General features: G+C 39.2%; 1 protein-coding gene across 1 annotated transcript in view; it reads left to right on the top strand.

Annotated features, from left to right (window-relative positions):
• Window positions 1–21,843, top strand: part of nbas (NBAS subunit of NRZ tethering complex) — a 147,864-nt gene that overhangs the window by 117,029 nt on the left and 8,992 nt on the right. The window contains exons 50-52 of the mRNA XM_051408103.1: window positions 10,511–10,650; window positions 15,658–15,805; window positions 17,331–17,465. Of these exons, the coding sequence (XP_051264063.1) occupies window positions 10,511–10,650; window positions 15,658–15,805; window positions 17,331–17,465 (423 nt within the window). The remainder of the gene's footprint in view (window positions 1–10,510; window positions 10,651–15,657; window positions 15,806–17,330; window positions 17,466–21,843) is intronic.

Consider the following 21,843-nt stretch of genomic DNA (forward strand, 5'->3'; position numbering starts at 1 on the left):
CACGTTCCTGATTAATGCAAGTAGTCATTAACCGTCATGATGACATTATTCTAAACTTGCTGTCAGGGTTACTCTGTTTTTTTATTTTATTTCTGACTGCTATGCAGCCCTCAAATGCAGAACACAGAAACTACATATTTGATCAACATTGAGTTAAGACCAACATCTAAATCTGTTCACATATGTTTTACCATATAAATGATTATGCCATAGAAATATATATAATTTCTGTGAACATAAAAATACAAATTTATAATTTATAAATTTTAATAAAATTTGCAGGAGGCCTACTTATAACCGCTCTATCGAACCTACATTTCCTGCTACAAAGACACAGGCAGCTAAAGCAAGAACAGTAACCTTATATCAAGTGAATACTTGCTGATGAGATAGCCACACCAAGCTTTAGCTACAGCGAAATCTAGACTGATTCTTTGATTTTTCTCTAGCCGTTATGTGTAAATGAAAATTGGCCGTTTTGACTGACTGTCATCTTAGTGATTCAGTTTGTTATTCCACATAAAAAAAGCAGCAATCATTTTGGAGAAAAAAAATCCAGCTCTCGAAACGCTAATCAGTAGCATAACTCTTATCTCAGCGATTCAGTCTAGTCGAATCTATGTACTTTGCTGCAGTTTAGATCACATGTGAAAATGTATTGAATTTAAATAAATTTTTTATTGCAACTTCCTCGCTTCACCCTCCCCTTCCAAGTGTGAAGGAGAAACTGTGGTGGTCAGTGGCCCTATCTAGAGCTGGTATTTGGTTTTTGTCTGTTCTTGGCTACTGTAAAAACATGACGGTTCACCCGTGGTTTCTGTAGATAAAAACGGTTCATTCTAAGGTAACAAAAACACAACAATTCTTATTTCCAGTTGATTAAACACTAATAAAAACAAAGTTATGCATATTATATTCCAATTCTGGCAATATAATATTAAATACTGGACCTTTAATTAAATATTTACAAAAAATATTCACTATAGCAGGAGGGAGGAGGACACGTCACAACATTTTAACATCAAGTAATTTACAACAAGTCAAGACAATCTTTATTGTAAAACCTTCAGTTACCTGAAGAAAGACTTGGGTGATGGCCATTTTAATCTAGCAAACTGACATCATGAAATGATGAAGTTGACTCTGGAGCATTTCCCAAGTCATAATGTTTAATAAAAAATGCTATCTTCCATTTATCCCACTCATTTGATAGAAAGGTGGGACTGATAGCGCTTGCCATCATGATTGGCAGTGGTAATACGATGTGACGAGTCAGAGGGAGAGAGCTGTCAAGATAGACAGTGATGGTAACACTGATCATTAACCTGTCTACTACAGTGTTACACACAGAGGTGATGATGTGTTCAACATATGCCTTAACAAGTCTGTCATAGGGTCAACTCCTGACAGCTATGGAGACATGATGTGTTCTGCATGTGTGTGCCATGGTGTGTAAATGGGGCTTTAGTTGGGTTTATTGAGTTGTACTGACATAAATGTGTGTGTGCCTATTTACACGTGTTCCTGCGTTGCTTCTGCCTGAAGAAGTGGTAATATAAGTGTCCTTTTCCATTACTTAGATGTTTCATATCAATTCTTCATGACTGGGTTGTTTTGAAGCAGTCAATACTGGAAGCCCGATTGAACGTTCCCATAGGCTTCCAGTTTTCATCTAAAAGTGCTTTCAAATTACATTCTAGGCAGTTTAATTGTGTGTTTGAAATGTTTTGCCTCATGTAGCATGTGAGAAATAGGCTATTATTCAGTTGTATAATGTGTGGGCAAAGGTCTTTGTTTTATTCTGAATTGCCATTAAGATTACGGTTAACATTTGTTGTGAGTTCAATTTTTCTAAGCATATTAACAAGCTAAATTAAGACTGTGATCTTTGTCAACATTATACATACTAAACATCATGTAGTCTGTAAATCGTGAGCCTGTGTTTTAACAGTGTGATCCATTGGCAGTTCTAGCTAGAGGATGTTTTGTAACGGCAGACAGAGAGGCTGAGCTTTCTAAAATGAACCTCTGATGAGACTTATTGATGTTAAAAGTTCAAGTGGCCATTATTAAAGTTCAAACAAACTTCAGCTTGACCAGCAGCACTGATTGCCGCGTCTCATAAGTGCTGTGAGTTAGTGCTCAGACATCCCCTGCTGATTGTGAATGATTGAGCTGTTTGTTTTCAACTTCTCCAGACTAGAAATATCTCAGATTTTCTTTTTTAAATCCAACATGTCGGTTTGATTAATTGCAGCCAAATGCATACATACCCGATTGATGAACCACTGTAATCTTCTGAGCTGCTAAGGACATGTTCTCATCTTGACTGTAATCATTAAGTCAGAAGATTATATAAACAATTGCCTCCCATCTTAAATAAATAGCCTTTGCTGAAATAGTCACTGTCTGTTTACGCTGACTCTGGGAGCCCTGGACATTGTGTGCTGTACCAAAGAGTCATTTATAGCATTTTGAGATCAGTCACAAGTCTTAATTCTGGGCACTGTGGCTTTAAGTCACCTGCTTCAGAACCTCATGCAAAGCACCACTGTTGGAATACTTCCAACTTGTGTTAAATGATTGATCAAATACATTTTTGTACACCTCAATCTCATAGCATGCATTTGGTTGAAACTGTCAACAATTACCCCTCACTCTAAAAAGTATGTGATTTAAGTCCTGGTGGAAATGTAATCTTCTTTTATTTTCATGTGAAATTGTCTGATTTGAGGTAAATTGAAACAATGTCCTAAACTGCTAACCTGCACCAGATGGTTTGTTACATAGAACCATCTGGAAGGTCGTTGTTGGAAAGGTAAGCACTTTCAAAAACTACTCGGCAGGTGATTGAATGAAGCATCTTTCTTTTACCATCTGTCAAGGGCGAACTTCAACCAATCAGATCAACAAACTATATAACGTAGTCAAACTCTTACTCCAGTCGGGATGAAGAGCAAAAACATATTTTCCATTTAGAAAAGCCTTCAGTTCAGTTCTTTGCTCCTCTTTCAACAAAGAAATACTCTCCACTTCTGATGTAACTGATGCTAGCAGCATTTACGCTAACCTTCTGTGTGCCCAACCCTGTAGCTGCCAAAGGATGCTGACTGGTCTGGTATCACGTAGTTTGGCCACAAACAAATAGATTGAAGCCTGGCAGGATGGATTCTCGCGTGATCCTGCGATCTTGCGATCTTGCGATCTTGCGATCTTGCGAGTCCAGCTGGTTGACAATGTCCTTCTTTAATTTCCAAAAAACTCACTATTGCTAAATGCTTATACTTCCTGTGTCGCAGAGAACAGACATTAGGTATTTTAACTGATTAGCTTTTATAGAGATCACTGATCAAACTATTTAGAGCCAATATCGACCGTTTGCGATCGGTGAGCGATCGATCAATCAAGCACCCTTACTAGTTAGGATGTATAACTAATGTTATATATTAGTTAGTGATGGAAAGTATGCAAACAGACCTTTGTCAGCTAATATTCAATTCTTATGAATGATCACATGCAGTTTATTGAAGATTAATGAAAAGTAAGATAAATTACACCTGTTGTGGTTATTTAATGTAATCTGTATTGCTGTTAACAAATTGGCCATTATCTGTTTTGACTCAACCTCAGACACTGAAAGCGTGTCTATCTAATCAGTGCTGGAGGAGGGTTCTCATTATAAGTGGGGTGAAATTTTTCAAGCAGGCCCTAATTTGCACATACTGACTGACACTTTGATCCCAGTTTTCTCATTTAGTATCTTAATTGTATGATGCTATGGAGAAACCGTAGCATCATACAATTACCCAACTGGCGCTTGAACAAAAATAACTCTAAAGGGCAGCTGATGCACTCATTCATTTCATTTCTTTAATCTGTTTTTGTGAAAATATATGAATGAAATTACAAAACAGACCTTTGATGAACTTTTTAAAAGGCACATGCAGTATATTAGTAGCCATTTGAATTTGAAAATCAATCTAAAAAGCAGTACATTTTTGTCAGGCTTGCTTGACTTCCATAAACCACTGTTCGGCATGACAGGACAACAAAGGACAGTCAACCAACCAGTTTATCAAGCCATGGTGTGAGACCTGTTGTACTCCTCAGAGAAGCCTTTCAGCACCAAGGACAGCATTCATTTACTAACAAATAGCAGTGCTTTATGTGTGAGATGAGATGGAAACACCAGTACTGGTATGTTGACAAAATGACAATAAATGTCAGCCAGCCATGCTTGTAGTTGCTCTGCGGGGTTTTGACCTCAAGCAAGATCCCGCTATTCTGTATTCTGTAACCTGCATTGTAGCCTCACTGGGTGTTAACATTAAAGTGAAATGCACAATAAAATGGACAAAAAGCATGTTTTTAATGGAATGAAAGATGATGTCTGTTTTGAAGGCTTACATTTGATCAAGATGACACTACTACAAATTTAGCAAACTAATACTTTAGTTTCTGTCCCTGTTGGCACTGTATAGATTGCTGGTGTTAGGAGTTTGTGAGCGGTTATACTGGATGGCAGTGCTGTGATAGTCTTTAAAAGACTAGTGTGGATTTATTAATTCTAAGGTAATGAAAACAACGATTCTTATTATACACTACACCTATGAATATTATATTAAATTTCTAACAATTGATCCTCCTAAATGTTACATGTTGGACCTTTATGTACTTTTACCACACTGCCACAATTATTTTACAATGTGTATCCGCAGTTAAAGGTTGTCATACCTGTTACACTTCACTTCTACATAAGGAACTCTAATTAAATGCATCTACATTATCTATCTGACCTATGATACCAAAGCAATTGCATGTGGTGTTTTTTTTGTTGATGGATATGTATGTATTTCCAATGCAGATGTTCCTGCTTAGCTGTTGTTGGCAAACATGCTATTGTCTACAAATAAAAATACCTCAAAGCCTAGTTAGGGGCTCAGATCACTGCATGCACACCCACAATGTTACCTCGAGAAGATTTAGTGTGTAGCAGGGGCATTCTTCATTCACCCTTTGTGTGTCTAAAATTATCTACAGTATTACCTTCGAGTGTCACCTGTGTGTTGAAAGCAGTTCAAATTTAAAAGACTACAGTAGAGCGCTTTGATGTTAGAATATTTATTTAGTGAGAGTTTATTCCTTCAGGAAAGACGGTGACATATGGAGGAAATTATTTCACAGGAGTTTATTGAAGCTCTGTTTCAGTGGCATTCAGCTGATTGTTTTTGATTGTGTGTACACAGGCGTGCCTGTTTGCAAGGTCCTCATTATGTTTTGGTGTGTACGCACGTGTGTGTGTGTCTTCCTCTAAATAGAGTGAAAGAAGTCTCATCCCAGTAACTCTCAGGAGGAAGAGATGACTCCACTTTCATCTGTATAGTCCTCTTTCTGTCTCTCTCTGTCAAACACACACACACACACACACACACACACACTACTGCAGTCTTTTATACTTCATTTCCATTTTCGTCCTTTGGTGAACTGTGCATGTGTGTGTTTTCACCCACGTGTCTTCTGACAGTTTTTCTGCTCTGTATATCGATTTGCCCCAAAGCAGCTCCCATCCCTCTCTGTCTCTCTCACACACACACTCACACACTTCCTCTCCTTTCCCCCCTGTTTTATTATCATATGCTGATAGCAGGGTTAGACTGCATTGCAGTTTTTAATCAGTGGAGGAGATACCCTGTCTGACTACATAAGCTGTTTTGGACAAACTACAACACACTCTGTAATTGCTGTTTGTCCTATAGAAATGTGCATGTGACTGTGTTCTTTTACAGCTTTATAAAACTTTAGGAGTGATGACATTTCAGTCTTAGTTCAGGGTGAAGGAAAGACTTTAATAGATGTTTAGTAAAACAAGTGTGCGTGTGGCCGATGTCAACAACGTATTGCTTTCTAATGCAATAAGGGGTCATGAGATTTCATAACGCTCACCAATTTAGGAGCAAATCACAGCAGTTGGGAAAAACATTATACCCACTTTACACTTTACACACACGTACCAAGGTGCACACAAGCCCCCACATGTTCTCACTTGTTCCCGCTTGAAAAGTAAAAAGTTGTCAAAGAGCAATAATGTAGCTGCTAGTAACTACTAGTTGTCATGTTTCATTTACTTCAGCCTCCCCGTGTGCTTACTGCATTTCCATCCTTTTTTCTTGTTTCCCGTGTCCCTGTGTATCATTTTGCTAAAAGCATGGCTACTTCCAGTCACAGTGGGCGAGTGTGTGGCATGTGGTCGGCATAATTTAACAGTGCTGTTTCCTGTGCCAGAGAGAGAAAAAAAGTGTTTCTGAAGCTTGAAATTACAGGCAGCGAGAGCTAGCAGCTTTTTGTTTGTGTGTTTGCTTTCATGCCTGTGTGGATGCGCTGCTCTCTGTCCCACAGAATTGCTTTTATAGGATATCATATTGTTTGTTGACCCCTCAGTATCAGTGGTTGCAACTGGCTTACATGAATGGCTGTGTTGACAGAAATTATGTGCGTTTGCTTTTTAACTTGTACCTGCTGATTTTCATGTGTTTCTGTGATAATGTGAGCATGACCTTATATTAATAGAAAGTGTTTATCTAAAACCAGTCTGTGTGTGTTTAACTTATTTTGCATTATTTCTTTTTTTGTGTGTTTTTTCCCCTTTTTTCCCCCTTTTTCCCCCCACTCTTTGGATTGGTTTCATATCAGTGAAATTAATAATTTGTTCATAATGATTAATTAAATAGTCCAATAAATGTGAGTAATTGGATAAGTAGTATTCTACTACTATTACTAAAAGCAGTAACAGTAGTAGTTAACCATTTGCTAAGCCCTCAGTTACTGTTACGATGTCAGGTTATCAGTTCTCACACGATAGTTTACAGATTTTTAGATTTTAGTCTAGATTTAGCCCTTCACTTGAAATTCATAGAAATATAAACAATGATGTCAAACAGAGGTAGATAAACGCTAGCTTCTCATTTCTAGCCGGTACCTGACTGAAATGACAATTATCGCTGAGAGGATTTGATCAGCTTAAGCTACTGTAGCTGTCGTTTGAATGTCCAGCTGACATTTTAATATCCACACAGTCAGTAAACTACACAATGGGCGTGGTACAGTAGTTCTTGGGATGGACAGGTGGGGAGGGAAGAGAAAAATTGAGATCGTTTGAAAGCCTGATATATGGGAAAGGGGAAGGATACACACTAGGTGAAAGAGCAAAAAAAAGTGTTATTTAGTTATGTGCCTACAGTATGTATATACAGATGGTGACCGTTTAAAGGAAAAACCAACACAAGCCTTATTGACTCTGTAACCCTCTCCATGCTCCTATAGGTATTCAACTGATTCACATCATTCTCATTTTCATCAAACCATTCAGTGACCCCTCATGCCCTGTATGAAATCAGCTGCATTTGTCATGTTTCTGTACTCATTCATTTAGGTTGTTCCTTCAATTTGTCACCCATCTGTGTATTTAGATGACTAAGAAGGCCGTGTGTCTGATCTAATTTGTCAGCCCTTCTCTGCTAAGTGTTGTGGTATTGGCTGACAGTGTCATCCTTCCCTTCCTCCTCTTTCTGCCCTCCTGCCCTCTGTTCTTTGTACAACACCACAGAGGAAATGTTGATTTTAATCACTAGGCATAATTAATTACCATCCTCCCTTGTTAAGAAAATAAAAGCCTTACAGCCACATAGTAATTGGCAGCAATTTAATTTGTGCTCTAATGTAGGTGAGTTTTGATTAGTGAGTGCACATCTGTGTGTGCAAGCAGGTGAGAAGATGTGGTTTGTAGGTGTGTATGTTAAAATACTGCATATGGAGATGTGTCGAAGAGCAGTTTGTGATGTGTTATATATAATCTGCAATCAGAATATAATCAGGGAATTCCAAGGACGTGTATACCCTTGGATTTTCAAACATAATGAATAAATGTGGCCATAAAACTTCATAAAATGCTTCAGTATTCAGTACTCATAACACAGTAAGGCAATAACAATGATGAACAGGCTTTGGGTTGCAGTTTACATTCAGCGATGGATTTGAGAGCTATAGATTGCAGTGAGGGCTTTTTACAGGTAGTTAAGATTCCATTTCTGTTTCCCAAATGACCTCCATTTCCAGAGGGTCCTGAGCTTCAGCTTTACTCATTTATTGCTCCATCCCCCATTATAATGCGCTTCAGTACGCCACTAAGCATGGATCTGCTGTGCTGCCAGATATTTGCATGTGCTGTTTCTTATAAATGAGTTTCACACCTCAGATGTCTCAGAATCAGTTGGAATACCAAATTCTTTATTAAGGAAATCAGCCGAATATTGCTTAATTGCCAGCCATCCATTGCACCCAGAGCTGGTCCATTGTAACACAATTATGAGAGCAAGTGGATTATTTGGATCCCCACAACTGTTGAAAGGAAGTTAAAGTTGTTGGACGATTCAATGGAGTATTAAATATTGTTTAATCTCCAATTAGTTGACGTAGAAAGGAAAAACCTTTTGTTGTTCTCCTTAGCTAACTTCGAAGTTGTGTGAGCCAGCTAATTTTGTAAGTGTTGTAAGCTTGCTGGCTAAAATGTTTTAGCAACTGTTACAGGAGTTTATAAAGGGGTGCAGTATGATTGGATGATTAACATTAAGGTAGGTTTCTATTTCTTTTTTACACTTAATTTAAATTGTTTATTGATATATTCTATTATATTTATGACTCGTCTGATAACCTTTTCTGATATTTTGTCAGTTTAGAGGCTAAATAGTACACAATGACCATTAGAAAAAGGAGGATTCAGATTTTTGAAAAATGAATGAAACCCATAAAACATTAATTTCTACTATTGTATCTATCCATTTAGTAAATAAATCAATCAAATCTTAGGTGTGGCCATCTGAATACCCCTGTCCATCAAACGTGCATGTGATCTTATGGAAGGGGTACATATATCAGCTACTGGCTGAATCTACAGTATGGCTATTGGACTTTTTGTAGCCAGTTCAGATCACCAAAATAAGTGCCTGTATATTTCTGCCTCATCAGAATTCAAGCAGTGGCATGTGGTTCTAAAATGCACATTTATGTGCCTCCAGTAGTTGCCAAGGAACTAGCAAAATTGGACTTTATTCGCTTTTGCCTGCACAATGACCTACACAGCATAAAACAACTCACCTGCAGCGTTCCACTGTGGCTTTTCAACAAATATCTCTTGGGTATATGTTTCATTTAAAGGCTTTGTAATCCAGTGGTGTACCACAGTTTTGTAGATGCAACATGCAGCGGGGCATACAGCCCTTGCGGCCACAGGAGCTCCAATCCCCAGCATTCTGGCAGTTGCACATTTATTCAGCATTGCCTACTGCTGTCAAACCATTTATTCCAGCATTACTCATTTTTGTGAGAATTATATGATTTGAGTTTTTGTGGTGGTCTTTGGGATCTGGAAAGGTATTTTACTGGGACAGCTTTATTTGTTAGCCAAATATGAATACTTTGGAGCCAGATCTTCAACAGTACTGATAGAAGTGCGCAGAGAGTTTCTCTACTAACCCAGCATCCAAAGACTAAAAAATAAAGGTTTAAAGATGAGGTTTGTATTTACATGTTTATTCACTTTTTTTAAAATGTTTACATTATACGGTGTATTGCTGAAATATCACACCACTGGAGCTGAAACTATGTTTTATGAGTCTGGCTGAAAGTGATGTAGGTGTGTGTGTGTGTGTGTGTGTGTGTGTGTGTGTGTGTGTGTCTGTGTGTGTGTGTGTCTGTGTGTGTGTGTCTGTGTCTGTGTGTGTGTGTGTGTAAATGTATGCATGCGTATGTGACGAAGCCTGTCTTTGCAGCAGCCGTGCTTTGGCAGGTTGTAGTTTTCCCCTCAGAAATCAGCCGCTCTCTGAACTGTTAAATCACACTAGAAGCCAGCCTTTGAGAAGAAAATTAATTACTTTCCCTCCGCCTCCTCCTCCTCTCATTTTTTCCACATTAACCCTCCCTCATTCCTTTTCACTCTATTTTCTTTCACTCCCCCTTTCAACTTCTCTTATAATAGTATAGAATAAGTTTAGCCACAGGTGACGTTTTTTAAACTAACACTGAAATGTGCCGTGAAGCCTTGTTCCTTCCTTTCAGGTCCTTGTTTGAAGTTTGAAGGCTTTGATACTCGTCTAGATTGAGTGCTTGTGATTGCTCAGTTCATTTGGGTCCTGTTTTGGCAGGAATGCCTTTCCCACAAACCCTACTGCAATCATTAGGTTGTCGGGTTTTACCATCACAATTGAAAGCATGCTTCATTTTAAATCAATGAAAGCATCTCTTTTTCCGCTTTTCTGTTGCATTTGTGTTGGATAGTGTCTGGTGGATGTGGCCAAGATAATAGATCACTGAAATCCACTGCTCAGTGGATGATGCTGCCATTTATCATTAAATTTTTGCCACGACATTGCATATGTAGCAGAATTACAAAGAAACAGATGGTTACTCTTTTCTGAACACTCGTCATTCACCTAAATTGTGCTTTGTACCTTCTCAGGTGCAGATAGAAGATGTGGAGAATGAGGAGAAAAGATACGCCCTCTTCCTGGAGCTGCTGGAAGCTGCACAAAAGTGGGAAGACTTTCAGCTGCTCATGCTCCTCCTACAAGCGTGGCCACCCATGATGAAAGAGGAAGTGTAAGACAAACGTCTTTATTTCTTTTAATTGTTCTTTTATTCTTTCAACATTAAAGCAATAGTTTGACATTTTCGACTTTTTTGCTGAGAGTTAAATTAGTTTGATACCATTCTCATGTTGATAAATATGAAGCTCCTGCCAGCAGCCAGTTACCTTAGCTTATAATAAAGACTGGAAAAAGGAGGAAGCTAGCCGAGCTGCCCAAATCCGTGTAAAAACCAAAGTGTAAAAAAAACTAGTTGTTGTGCTGGACTACTACCTACCCAGAGAGAGTATGAGAGTATGGCTAGCTGTTTTCCCCCATTTTCTTCAGTCTTAATGCTAAGCTAAGCTAACAGGCTGCTGGCCGTAGCCTTATATTTAATGTAAAGATTGTAAAGAGTGTGGTCTTGATCTTCTCATCTAACTCTTGGCAATAAAGCGAATAAGCGTATTTGCCAAAATGTCAAAACTATTCCTGTAAGTAGTACAGTACTTACTGAAGCCTCCTTCATTTGTTCACAACCCTATGTTTACAGCTCATTAGCAACCATATCTTTCACACATTCATACAGGATTTAAAGAAATCTCACAAATCTTTATTTTATTTGACAGGTTTTTGAAGATAGAAAATGCAAATGTCGTGTTATTACAGATTATGTGCAGAATACCAACAGTGTAGCTGATTTACTTTCTTTCTATACTCTCCTCTTTCACCTCATTTAATTCTCACTCTTTCAACCTCTCCTCCTTATACATTGGTGCCCTCTCAGCATCTTCACTGAATGGCAGTTTTAAAGTCAAAAGGTAAAATGAGTGCTATTTCTCTAGTTTCGGTCGAAGCTGCCTCCTATCCACGGTTAAATTAAGTGAATCTTGAGTGTGTTGTGGTGCTTAACAGTCAACCAAAGACTCTTTCAACAAGGTTTATACTGTAGTTTGTTTATTAACAAAATCATTGACACATGAAGACACTGACATTTTAATGGCAACTTCTGTTTAATGTGTTTTCATTTCACTAAGAGCTGGAATGGAGAATAGTGCCTCTAATCACTCAGGTCCAAGTATTAGACTTTTAAAGTTAGAAATGAAAGCAGGTGTCTCTCAAAGCTTCAGGCTTCTTGCATCAGCTTGTGTCTTATGAGCCTTAGCAAGTGCTGGCTTTATTATCGATAAGATAATGATGTGATTGCTCTTTTCCTGCTCCATTGTTCTTGATTAAAAGTGAGCAGTGCTCGGAGGACAGGCGAGACAATACAGGGTTATTCAATCAGGAGTCTATCCTTCCACCTCAATCAAAGCAGACTGTTTCGATCAACAATTTAAAGAAGTTCTTCTCCAGTAGTTGTTAGAAACCCACAAGGATGTACACAAAGTTGTGTGTATAAATGTATGTATAAGTCATCTTTATAGACTCTGATGACTTGGTTTGTTGATAAATAAGATTCACATGTGTTCATTACTGATGCATCAGTTTAAAGGCCAACACAACCCGCCTCATGGGATGCTTGCTCTTTTGATCTAGAATAAACATTATGCTAGGATCAGACTGCTCAATATTTAGTCTGTCCATATGATCACTATGCCAGATTAGGACATCACAGTCCTGCTGTGACTGCACAACCTGCCTGAAATGTAAAAGGGGATCAGGCAGGAGGGGCCAGAGATGGAGGAAGCCTCCTTGATCAGGAACATCACCAACAATGGCATTACTCACCAATGTCGTAGGTAGTGGCCCTGCCGGGACCTTGTGAGTGTCTTGAGCCCCTCTTACACCTAATAGTTCCAGGTCCTGAGGAGCCACAAGAACTAAACTCAGGAGCTGAATCGAGATTTAAAATCATGAACTTTTGTGCATCCCTGTTTGCATAATCCCCACATCTAAGAACTGTGAAGATTAGGCAAATGAGAAATTGTTTTTTTTGGTATTTACGGCGGAAAGACTGTGATGTTTCATTGGAAGCAATCAATGGAAACAAAGGAGACATGCAGAGGTTTGGTGGTTATTTAATTTTACACATGCTTTCCCCAGCACTATATGTTGTTTAAATGAAGCTGCACACAAGGTGTAGCAGCCGCTGTGACTTTGTTTGACCAGCCAGCAACATTCGGCACAGCAGACCCTGCCCCGATAGTTCATGGGGCGGAGCATAAAGTGGTACCCACAGAACAGGTTTTTTGGGGCCAGTAACTTCTCCTGAGGTACTACGTTTAGATTGCAGCTAAATAAAGTGTAAATTAAGTCCTGAAATAGTTCCTATGTCACTGGAAAAAGTTCTTAATGTGGAACAGGCTATTAGATGCATAATCTATTTGTTTTTTCTTTGCTCTACACAGGATAGAAGACAAAGTGTTGCCATTTTCAGGCTGGTATCGTCTGATTCCATGTAAGGGAAAGCGGCTTAGTGCGGAGGTGAAAATTACTGAAAGGGAGACGATTAAAGTTTTCAAAAATAATTTTAAGAGTTGTGGCAGTTCAGCAAACAGGATAAAAAGGATCATTGTGAAAATAGTTATTTTTCATCATTGTATATGTAACGGACAAATAACTGGGATTCCGTAAAACCAGTGTCTTTTCTGGCAGAGTAGCATTCAACTGAGAAGCGGTGGGAGAGATGGGGATTAGGTTTGGACGAGGCAGCTGCTTCAAGTTCAACCTCAGATTTCACTAACACTCCACTGACTTTGTGAGTGTAACAGCTGTAGTCAAACCATCACTGCTGGGACATTTGGCTATAATCATTTCTTTTAACTGCAGACTGAGCTGTTGTACGGTATTTGAGATTGAAATGCAAACATAACGCTGAGCACAAAGTCCGCTCCTGATTATGGATTTTGTTTCTTCTCGTCTCTTAAGTCGTCCTCATTTAAATCGCTCAAGTTAATTTGTTGCGACATGCATACATACACTGACTGCAGTACACTGTAATGTGCCTCTTTGAAGCACATAAGCCTGAAATTTAGCTCTGATCTGTGTTTAGTGTGCGTTTTATGTGAAATGGCTGCTACATCCGGCAGTCATAATTTGGGACACAAAATTCAGAATAACTTAACCTTCAAATGCCTCATTTAAGATGTTCTGTTAAGACTTGAGAGTGTTATCTCTTGGTGTGTGAGACACATGGTTAACCTTTACTATTACTCAGCATTTAATCCTGGTTTGGATGGAAGTGTGTTTAATGTTTGTGTGTGTGTGTGTGTGTGTCTTAGAGTGGAGATTTGTTTCCGAAGACTACAAGAGGCTGTTCTGGGAGCTATATTGAGTTGCATCTAAAAAGCTTATCCTTTAGTCTGTCCGCATAAACTGAGTCATGATTCAAAGCACGAATGGAGGCTGGCTGTGACTCACACTGCACCCTGTGACAGATTTGGCGAGTGCACAGACACTCGTCGTCGCATGCAGCAGTACCTCCCTTTCCCCTGGTAAAGCACAGGAAGCAGCACTGTGCCAGCAGCACAAGTGGGCTCTTGTTTGTTCCCATGGCCGCATCATCCGAAGGTGAAGCAGCTTGTCAGGACAAGATGCCCCGGTAGCTGGATGGAGAGCTGCCTTTTCTACTGACAGTCACACACAGGAGCCCTGCTGTTCTCCCTGCTGTCTTTCTCTCTTCACCTCTTTCCTCTCCATCCTTTCTTTCTCACTTACCAGCTCTTTCTATCACACACACACTCCTCTTTGGCAGATATACATAGGCGCACAAACACAGGCTTTCACCCCGGGGTCTCCGTCCTCTAACCCGCTGACTTAAGTCTGAGCAGCCTAATCTGACATCAGGCTTCAACCACTTGACATATTTTTTATTTCTCATAATTTAACTTATGATTTATCAGCGTGTTACCATCTGTTCTTTATCATGGGAAAACACCCAGAGTGAAACAAAGCAAGTGTTCATATCAGATTCCTCCTCTCATCTCCAATCTTCTCCTGTCTTCTCATTGTTATACGCTTGTCATGTTAATCACGTACGTAACTCCCAGCAGTGCCAGCATGTAACGCCTGTCTTCAAACAACTACCACTATATAAGTTTAATGCATTTATCATGTGTATATTAACAGCCACATTAGGGCTCAAGAATATGGTTTGTCTTCTTGAGGCTTGACACAGATACAATACAGGCCTTTGGCTTTGCTACAACATCCATAACAACTAATATTAGTTTTACTCAGCAGTTCAGACGGCTCTCAGATAGCATTGACTTTTTGCAATGCTGATGATAATACTAATAAAATTAATAATTTAAACAGGATCCATCCGTCATCTAAGATCTAATTAACAGATAATGAGTCATTATGTGGTTTCCATCTTTTTTCCCCCTTACTATAACTGATATGTATTAATAAAGATCTGTGAAGGTCATGTTGCCTTAGCATCATTGGCATTTGCCGGCCTTGGTGGGAGCTAATCGTAATCACTCTGGAGGCATTAACAAACAAAGTGACTCCTGTCACAGCTGACAGCTGTCCCCCTGGTGTTCACACAGAGAGAGAGAGAGAGAGAGAGAGAGAGAGAGAGGAAAAATACACATGTAGGTGTTAAATATTAAATAAGTATTGTGGTCAACCATCTTTAGTGCTCACTTACATGCCAATGTCAGAATCCATTAGATCGTCTGCGAACCTCTTGATAATTCTGCTGTCGCTCACGTCAGCCTGTGATTTGATGTTAGGTTGATGCTGTTATTCATATGTGGCTATTTATATTATTCATAATGTACATTTTCCTACAATATGGTACATACTGTTGTCAACTGCTGTGACCCAGTCATTGTCTAACAGGATTACCATCTGCTGACACAGAGTCATGAATAAGTTTTACATGTTGTAGTATTGTTTTGCTTTTACTATACTCTGTATGTTTCTGCCTTCTTCTGTTGTTCTTAACATACTCACTAATATAGCACATGTACTTATGTTCTTTACATTCACAGTCTATGTTGTTCTCTCTGCGTTCACCTCAGAAAAGACGAGCTCTACACACAAGCACACACATTCATATTCATAGGTCCGTCTTGCTCTCTGTCTCCAGGGCACAGTCGGAGCGTAACCCGTGGGTGGTGTTGACTTCAGCCCTGCTGACCCGGTGCCAAGGGTCAGGGGTCAAATTAGACCTGGGTCAGCAGGTCGTCACCATGGTGCGATCTCTCTATAACACCAAACACAAGCTTCCTGTACAGGTAAGCAGCAAACACTCCTTGGATGACTGTCTACGATTGCTCATGTTTTCTGAACAGTAGATCGTCCACAAAATGAATTTCACCTATTTACAATGACTGAATCTGTAAAAAGTAAATGCAAGCAGGAAAATATTGTTTCGGTTTCATGCAATAAAACAGTGGTGGAAAGTACAATTATTAGGAACTTTACTTGTTAGTATTTTCATTTTATTCTAATCTATACTTCTACTGCACACTAATCCTGTGGGAAATGCACTTACAGTCACTAGTTACTTTACAGTTAATCATTTTAGTTCATGAAATACAAAGAATTGTTGTAGATAGACAGCATATAAAATAGTGAAAACTAGCTTAAACTTAATGAGCTACAATGCTAATTGTTAATGCATCAAGTAATAATAACAAATATTGAAAATATTAAATTAATTAATTATGCAATTCTAAATAATGAGTACTTTTACTTGTGATCATTTTTAGTACATTTTCTTGCTAAAACTGTTTAGTAACGTTTTATTGTATGTAATGTAGGGCTTGTGTGTTTTTACACTGTGGCTTAGCTACTGAAATAAAAGTTTAATTCTTCCTCCACCACTGCAATACACTGAGGATAGTCCAAATTAATATTTTGAACCAAAATAAAATCTTCCATTAACACATTTTCCATTCATCTACCACTGTATCACCACTGTTAAAATAAGGGACTAAGCTTGTGTGAATTCAGTGTAACCTCACTGCAGTGCCACCGTTTTACACCGTATCTTAATAGAGCAGACCAAAGCTATTAAACATGTAACCCACAGCAACATGTTAGCATCAGCTCAGTGCTTTTTGCAATGAACTATAGGCACTAGCCGCTCTTTGATATCAGACGGCCCCGAATGCTATTTATGCCCTGCTGAGCACCATGGAAGTGGTAAGCCTAATGCCATTCTGTATGTCTAGCGCCAGCTGACTGTGATATTAGTTTAGCGCTAATGCTATTCAGTGTGAATAGGCTAGTGTCTGCCTGGCTGTCTAATATTAGTGTGGGAAGGGGGTGGGAGGCGGAGAAGGAGGCCTTTTACTCTGTACTGAACAGCTTTAATTTGAATCTGCTGGAATGAAACCGCCAGAGCATGGGGGAGTCAGATTGCATTGTGATATCCATATATTACTGGATAGGACTGCAGCAGTACTGTGTGTCTGGTGTGTGTGTGTGTGTTTGTGTGTAGACCTTTTTAAAAGTATTATGTTCCTGCATGTCTGTACAGTATATGCACATCGATTAACCTTCAGTGTTCCTCGCCTACTCTCTCCCCTCTGTCTCTTCCACTCCCCTTTTGTTCTGCCTTGTTCTTTTCTACTCTGTCTTCTTATTACCTTTCCCCATATTCATCCCACTGTTGCTTTTATCTCTCCCCTTCCTCCTTTCGCCCATTCATCCATTCATCCACACATTTCTCTCTCTCTCTCTCTCTCTCTCTCTCTCTCTCTCTCTCTCTCTCTCTCTCTCTCTCTCTCTCTCTCTCTCTCTCTCTCTCTCCAGTCTATCAGGCATATAACCACCCTGCTGCTCCAAAACCAGCTGGGCCTCCAGCAGCCTGCACTCAAACTGATGGCAGAGAGCGGTGATGAGCAACTCCTGCAGCTGACTCTGGATCAGATCAACAGCATGCCCACAGTAAGTGTGATTGTAATTATCGCTGTGGTTCATATTCAGATCCAGACCAAGTGTCCACTGCATGGACCACAATGCAGGCATTGTTTTAAATAATCTGTTAATTATTTAGCCTCCAAAACATGAAAAAATTATGAAATATGCACCTCACAACTACCCTGAGCTCAAGGTGATGTCTTCAGATTTGTTGTCTTGTCCAACCATATGTTTCAGTTAAAGTGATATAGCAGCAAATCCGCAAAATTCAGCTAACATTTGAGAAACTAGAGAAAGTACATCATATCAATTATCAAACTTGTTACCCAACCAGTTTGTCTTGGGACTTTTTAAATTAAGTAATGTCTACTTGTGAACACTCATCACAGGTTTTGGCCTATTTGTGAACATATTAAAACTGTTAAACAACCGAAGGGGGATTTTTTTCCCGCTCAAAATGTTTCATTTAAAAGGTTTTCAGAGGCCTGATGAGAAGTATCATTTTAACTCACAAGATAAAAAGCAAAAGAATTGTAGAAAAATTCTACAAAAATAATGAACATAATTTTAAATCATATTTTTTCGCATTAGTTATGCTAATTATCTGGTGACCGCTCAGATTTATCGTGTTAGGGACCACAGGACTAATCCATCACTCAACTAATCGTTTGAGCTATAGTGGCTGTGTACCACTCGATTTATTGAGGCCTAATGCCCATTTCCAGTCATTAGGTAAGATCCAACATCATGGTTATTTCTTTTGTCTGTGTATTCGGTAGACCTCAGAGACTGTACACTATACACTGCATTAAAAAAGTGGGAGATACAATAGAAAAGGTGGAGTACAAAAAAGAAGAAAGGAGACAACTGATGGTGATGGGGGGGGGGGGCTCTGCTCTGTTCTTAGCCGATATTGATAAAACCTCTTCAGTGTCATAAGATAAGAAAAAAGTTCTCCAAAAGAATCTCAACATTCAAAGAAGCCAACGTTTATCCACTTGCTAACTGTCCTCTTGTTTTGGGAAGTCACAATCAGATAAGAGAGTAATAGTTTAAGACTGTGTGGGCCGCTCTCCACTGTTCCCTGATCAGATAAGCAATTGTCACAAAGTAGGCCTCTCAGACCCAGCAGACCCTCTCTTTGTTCCGGGATCAGATAAGAGAAAGCCTCTCTATTAAGTGACAGAGCCCCTATTAAATGAAACATTAAAGCTCCTATATCGGTACACCTGGGCAACATGCTGCTTTTATCCCACAGAGGAAATAGAGCGGGACAGAGGGAGGAAGCGATTGTGGGAAAGGGACATCAAATGAAGGGGGGAATGGCAGTCGAGAAAGAGAAATAGGTCTGAGAAGAAAGATTAATAAGACGAAGCAAATGTATGAAATGTAAAGTGTGACGGACCAAGACGGAGGTATAGAGCAGGGTGCACAGCCGCTCTGAAGAGGGAATGGCATGAGAGGAAAGACAGAAAAGATAAATCAGGGAGAGTTAACAGGGGGGTGTTTGAATGGAGTAAGACAGGTAGTGTGTCACACTGCTTTGAGAAATAATCCACCTTTGCCACCAAAGAGCTGAATGAACAGGTGGATGTTCGGAGCAGCACAGAACAGTGTTCATCTGAAGATAACATCAGCAGAGAGAGAGAGAGACATCGTCTTACATCTAATACATCTGATAATGTGTTGGCTTGTGGGTGTATATTTGTCTGAGGGGGCATCTCCTCTCTTTCTTTGTGTGAGTGTCTGTTTGCAGAAGTATGTTTATACCATATACTGAATAATTAAAATGGATGTAGTCTAAGTGACGTCACCCACAGGTTTCTGGAGAGCCATTGTGAAGCTCTGGCCATCACCATGTTGGTGGACTCCACAGGTTTCCCAAAATCCAAAAAAGGCAAAGAGCCTAGTGGGTGGAGCTGAGGCGGGCCGAGTGAAGCCTGGTCACTGAAAACAGCTGCCTGTGGTGGCAACCACCACCACTCAATGCGACCATGTCCTTAATTATGCATAACTCTAAGCCTTGATATAAGTCAAGCGGGAGATTTATATAAAAATTCACACATGACAGTTGTCATGAACGGTGAATTTAGCTATAGAGACCAAAGCCTTTTTCTTTTTTTTTCTTTTTTTAACTTTTTTTCAGGCTGTAAACATGTTTATTTCTGCTGTAAAGTTGGGCAGGTGGCCGATCGACGGCACATTTTGTTTATTCCATGTTGGGTTCTTGTGCCAGCCATGGAGGATGCTGCTTGGTTTACACACCGAGTATATATTTTTTTATTAATTTGGCTTGAAGTAGTGTTTCTGATCGGCTGAACCTATTGTAAAGGATCTGTTCACCCAAATTATATATGTTTAATCCTTCATTACAACCTTTTCTTTCCCAATATCAATTTGGACTCCCTATCTGTCGATACCAAGCACCAGTCCACTACCAGTGCGCTCTTTTCCCCAAATTTAAAATCTGTGTACCTTACCACTTTGAACTTATTATAACCGGATATGTCTAATGATCATATTTCATTTGACATGAAAGGTTGGTCTGAGCACGGCCTAAGTTTGTGGCCTGCTGTGAGTTAATGGGTGAACCTGACACTGAATTTTATGACATTGTCAAAGGAACTATATTTAATATGGATCGCCACGTCACAGCTGATACACAGTCGTAAGGACAAAATCTTAAGATACCAATCCGATGTATCAGATCAGTGCATCCTTAGTTTTATCTGCATGTTGGATAGAGTTCCCCAAACTTTATTGGACTGATGTAAATGTAAAGATTTCTGATACAGTTACTCTGGACTATTCAGAGGTCTTGCTGTCAACAGCTTTACGAAGTATTTCCAATGAAAGTCACGATTGGAAAATTTGTTTCTTTGTAATTTGGGTGAACCGACCTTTTAACATGATTAAATAGTTCACTGCTTTTCTTCCAAAACATTCTTTTTTTTCCTCGCACATTTTTAATTGTCATTGCGAAATTTAAGCTGATACAGAGCAGAACACTCTGAGGCCTTTTATCAGATCTACGAATAACCGGGACTTGTCAGCAGCTAGCCATTAGCAGATCACTAGATTTTATCAAAGGAGGATCAGAAATAATTGATTTTAGTTCAGCTTGGTCGATCAGAAGGTCAGTTGAGTTATTTCATTGAGGTCTGATCTTTTCTCACAGTTTGTTTCATAGTTTTTATCTCCAGCATACCAGATAAAATTAATTAAACATGGAAAACTGTTACTGTTTTTTCTCTTGTACATAGCGTTTTTATTATTTCCCTACTCTTACTGTTTATTTATACTGTTTTTCTATCTATCTAGAAAAACTATCTATCTATCTATCTATCTATCTATCTATCTATCTATCTATCTATCTATCTATCTATCTATCTATCTATCTATCTATCTATCTATCTATCTATCTATCTATCTATCTAAAACCATATGAACTGGTTTCATAAGTGTCACTTCTAATTTCTCTTTCATGTTTAAATTAACAAGCATGTGGTTGATTTTTGAACACAGTGCAGCATGTATTTATCAACTCTGCAAATAGCAGTGCTCCTGGTTAAATACATGAAAATGGTATGCCACTCTAAGTGATTGGCAGACCTTATCTTCAAGCACTGCCCCAACGGTGTGTGTTCTCTGGTACTCTGCTCCGTATCTGATGTCATAGATTACTGTGCTCATTGTTTTTCCCTGTATCAACACAACATTTTTTTTTCCTTCATAAAGGAGATGCCCTTGAGATCACGATAAAAAAAAAAGATTAATTCTGAAGATTAGTTTTTAATTAAAATGGTGTTATAGAAAACTACTTGACACAAGAAGTAAATGAGAAAAAGGTATTTGTTTGGCTGTAGTGTATGTGGTGTATGTATGTGTTCTTTTGGCTTCACATTTACTGTGTCTTGCCTCGCTGTGGAGGCCACAGCGGTGGGCATAGTAAAACAGAAGGAGGGAAGAAAAGAGTGGGAGTAAAGTATATGGCTTGAAAGGGAGACAAAGAAGTAGTAGAGAGCACAGGTAATGAAGAAGTGGTTGTATTGTTCTTAATGATGCAGTGCAGACATGCAAGCTTTTATTTCTTTTGTCTCAAACTCTCTCCCTCCCATAATTTCTTCCTTTCCTCTCCTTCCTCTTCCACCCCGGTCCTTCTACTAAAGATGTATGGACCATATAGGAGCACAGGGGGAGCAGTGGAGCAGGGAGCCAGGGGTTAACACCAGCCTCAATAATGGAAGACAGAGATAAGGGGTTGATAAGAGCTGCCCTGCCAATATGAATGAGCTGTCACTGCAACGTGCAGCATATATAGATACGGCACACGCATACACAGCTGCAGTCCACACCAAAGTTTGCTGCAACGAAATGTTCCAGCAGTCCTTGTGTCTTTTTTTAA

This window comes from Dicentrarchus labrax, unplaced genomic scaffold (assembly GCF_905237075.1).
Source record: "Dicentrarchus labrax unplaced genomic scaffold, dlabrax2021, whole genome shotgun sequence".
Classification (NCBI taxonomy): domain Eukaryota; kingdom Metazoa; phylum Chordata; class Actinopteri; family Moronidae; genus Dicentrarchus; species Dicentrarchus labrax.